Source organism: Pteropus alecto, unplaced genomic scaffold, assembly GCF_000325575.1.
Source record: "Pteropus alecto unplaced genomic scaffold, ASM32557v1 scaffold30, whole genome shotgun sequence".
Classification (NCBI taxonomy): Eukaryota; Metazoa; Chordata; class Mammalia; order Chiroptera; family Pteropodidae; genus Pteropus; species Pteropus alecto.
Window position 1 is genome coordinate 52,336 of NW_006429782.1, and position 3,895 is coordinate 56,230.

General features: G+C 63.1%; 1 protein-coding gene across 1 annotated transcript in view; it reads right to left on the bottom strand.

Annotated features, from left to right (window-relative positions):
- Positions 1-1,983: 1,983 nt before the first annotated feature.
- Positions 1,984-3,895, bottom strand: part of C2CD4C (C2 calcium dependent domain containing 4C) — a 2,876-nt gene continuing 964 nt past the window's right edge. Inside the window, 1 exon segment of the mRNA XM_025041164.1 lies at positions 1,984-3,895. This exon segment is cut by the window's right edge and continues 60 nt beyond it. Within this exon segment, the coding sequence (XP_024896932.1) occupies positions 3,564-3,895 (332 nt within the window). The 3' untranslated portion in view covers positions 1,984-3,563.

Below are 3,895 nucleotides of genomic sequence, written 5' to 3' on the forward strand. Positions count from 1 at the left end.
CGCCGCGCCGTGGGCCGGAGGCCCGAGCCCCTGCCCGCAACTCCGGACGTGCCTGCTGCCCCCGATCTGCGGTATTTCAGGTCCTGCCCCTCTGCAAAGCCCTCCCTGAGTGATGCCCCGTGGAAGCCCCCCACCCTCAGTCCAGGGCCACAGTCCCCACACTTCCCAGGCCCCCTCAGACTGGGCACGCCTCCCTCGTTCACGCTGGACGCTCGCTGTGTCAGGGCTCCTTGGCCGCACATGGAAGGAAAGTCCAGCCGGCTGCAGCAAAGGCGGACTGCGCTGGCCCTCTGCACCGCACCCAGTGTAGTCATGGGCTGCGGGCACAGCTGGGGCCAGGTTACCCACAAGGTCTCCAGGCATCCGACGCCTCAGCTCTTGGCTCCACCGGCCACTCTAGGAAAGCGTCACCATTTTGGAATTCGCACCCAATCGGGTGCCTACTGCTAGTGGTGGCCCTGGATGCCCAAGGCCACTTCGGGACGTAGGAAGATTCAGGAGGGCTGGAGGGAGGGGGTGCGGATGTCGGCTTCGTCTGCACCCTGGGCTGAGCGTGGAGATTCCTCGGGTGTGAGCAACAGGTCGTTGGGATGGGCGTGAGTGTATGACACAAACAAGGGCCCAAAAGGGGGTCTGAGCTCGTCGGTGGGGGCTTCCCCGAGCAAGAGGCAGGGAGAGGACGAAGGAGATCTTCTCGAGCTGAGGGTCCCCTTGTGTCCATCTGGGCGTCCTGAGGCATGGGGCAGCCGTAGCACAGACACACACACACACTCACGCGGTTACATACCGTAATGGTGCACACGGAGAAACGTGCACAGCCTACGTAGACATGCAAGCGCACGTGCACACATGCCTGCTGGCATGCATGGCTACACTCGTGTGCCTCTGGGCACACACGTGGTTATGCCTGCGCCGTGACACCTGTGCACAGACTCGACCTCATTCCCACATGCGCATCACATGCACATGTGCAAAGGGCGCACGTGGTTACACGTGTGCACAGGTGCACATGGTCGCGTGCACAGGCACAACCACAAACGCACCCACAGACAGACACGCAGTCACACATACAGACACACACACACACACGGAGACATGCAATCACAGATGCGCACACGCAGGCTGCCCAGGGAGAGCGGCTGGTGGGGAAGAGTCAAGAAGGTGCCAGGTTGCCCTGGCAACACATCCTGGGACCTGACCGGGCCTCATTAGCGCAGTTCAGCTGGTGGCTGGCAGTGGGTGGAGGGCTCGCTCGGGACCCCAGCCCCACACAAAGGCTCCCGGTGGCTTCATGACAGCCCTGACAGCCTGTGTACCGGTGGGGATAAGGAGAGAGCAAGCAGCTGGCCTGGGGACAGAGCAGGAGACATAGCGCTGGACTGGGGGAGTCTGTGGAGACCCTCACACTCATGGGGTTCTGGGACGTATGCAGGGCACACAGGGTGAGGCTGGCCTCCTGGCCCCTGTCTGATGGCAGGGGCTGGGGCAGACCAGGTGAGAATGAGGGGCAGGTCAGAGGGGGTGCTCCTGTTTTGGCAGCTGACAGTCCCCATCAGTGATGACACCACATGTCCAGTCTTTGTCCCCAGTGGACAGCGCCCAGAAGGGGCAGACCCTGCCTCTCTCTTTCCTTGGTGGCTGAAGTGAGGGCACAGGTTCAAGTCCGGGCTCCCCGTTAGCTACGCTGCCTTGGGCAGACGACTGAGTGATGTGAGGATGGGGACAGTCCCTCAGGGAAGTGCCTGCAGACACCTGATGAACGAGGAGGTAGCTGTCATCGCAGCGAGGCCTGGGGCCCCCACGGTACTGCCTGGGGCAGTCCTGCTCCCTCACCTCCCCCAAGCAGGAGGCCCAGAGGGTCGGAAAGGGCTGAGAGTTCACAGACCTTGAAGGCCTCCCACCACCCCCCTGGGATTCAAGGCAAAATTTCTCTCTTGACATTAAACGCTGAAGAAGGCAGATCTCCACCCCCGCATTCCCGAAACACCTTTATTGCACTAAAAACAGCATTTATAAACAAACACACTTGGGGAGGCTGTCTGAAAGGCGTACCCACAGTCAGCTTCGGACGCAGAGATATGAAACAGCGCAGTGGCATAGAAAACGGGGGACAGATCAGGGACCCCGAGGCGGGAAGGGCCGTGAGCTCCAGGCATCGGACCCCGTGCAGGGCCCTCTGCCCACAAACCTCACCCTGGTGGTCCCCAGCTTCCAGAGTGAATTGGGAGCCCCACGAAGCCCGGAGCAAGCACAGGGGAGAGGCCGGAGGGACGTGGCAAGGGACCCCAGCTCCCAGGGCCCCTCCATCTCAGTCTCCGGGGTGCCCATCTGCTCCTTCGACCCTCCCCCAGTGGGGTTGGGAAACCTAGGGTCAGGAGGGACAATGTTTGAACAGGAAAGGACACTCAGGGTCCCCAGACACTGCAGCCCGGGAGAGGCAGAGGGGCAGAGCTGGCCTGGCCTCGCTGGCCCCTACTTCAAGCCACATTGTTTCTGGTTCGTTGATCTGGAAAACCTCCACAAAAATCATTCAAGGACCCACGTGCTGACACAGTAAGCAAGCCCATGCAGCCACCTAGCAGCATGAAAAGCCACAACCAGGGGCCCCCCAGTGCACCCCTTTGTCCCACTCACCCTAACCAAATTCTATTCACATAAGTGGAGCAAATGCCACGGCCGTCAGTCACTGGGCATCGCTCCCTGGCGTCTAGCGGTCAAGGGTACCAGGCGGGAAGAGGTGGGGTGGCAGCCTGAAGGGGTGGGGAGGACCGGGGCCCAGGGGCTACAGGCTGCTCTCCAGGTGCCTTCTGAGCAACCCCCTCCAGGGGAGGGAGGCTCCGGATGCCCAGCAGGGCCGCGGGAGCCGAGCAGGTGCAGCAAACAGGCCGGGCAGATCTGTGCCTGAAAAGCAAGCAGAGCAGGCGCCGGAGGAAGACAGCCCTCGGGTGGGGGGTGAGCGATCCGGCTCCAGGGGCGGGAGAGGGGCCACGGCTCCCAGTTCTGTCTTCGGCGACCTCCTGCTCCGGGCTCCCAGGCACGGCAACCTCCCACAGCCCCGTGGGGCACCGTTGGCAGAACCGGGGACTGGCGCTGCTTTCTGGGGGCGCATCTGGCGGGCCTGGAGGAGGAAGACACTCGGGGAACACAGGAAGATCCGGCTCGGCCTCGGGGACCGGAGATCTCGAGGTCTGCGAGTCACCTCGGCTCCCTGCTGGCCCAGGTTCCCAGCCTTTCTGGAACTCTGAAGTCGGTGGGCGTGGACCTTGGGGTCCAGGGGGGATGGTCAGCACTGACAATGGCCCCTTCTCTTGCCTGGCCCCGTCTCTTCCTCCTCTGAAAACCTTAATCCGTGAAAAATAGTATCCCGGTCCCCATGAGCAACCCAGGAAAGGCAGCTGCAGCGTCAGGGCCCAGCCCGGCCTGGGCTGAAACCCACCTCCATCTCCTGCTCCTGGCCGGGCCCACTGGCCTCCTGCCCCGGAAAGTCTGGGTGGGGAGGAAGGGGGGGTCCCCCCGGGGTCCCCCCCCTTGGGGAGGGATGGGGGAGGGGCAGCAAGGGGCCTTTACAAGAAAGGGAGCAGGGAGGTCAGGGGCAGCTCCTTCTCCCCGAGCAGCGTGTCCCGCTTGAGGCTGCTGCCCTTGTTGACCACCTTGATCCTGAGGGCCAGTTTCCGGACGCTGGCCGGCCCCAGGCCATCGAAAAAGAAGTCCTCATTGAAGACGGGATGGCGGCTGTTCTTGATGATGGTGCTGCGCTGCTTCTGGAGCTTTCCGGGAACCAGGCACAGGCCGACGCAGCAGTTGATGCTGCGGGCATCGCACAGGCGGTCGTACAGGCCCTCGGCGGCCAGAAGGCGCACGCGCAGACGCGCCTGGGCCGCCTCGTACTCGGCCA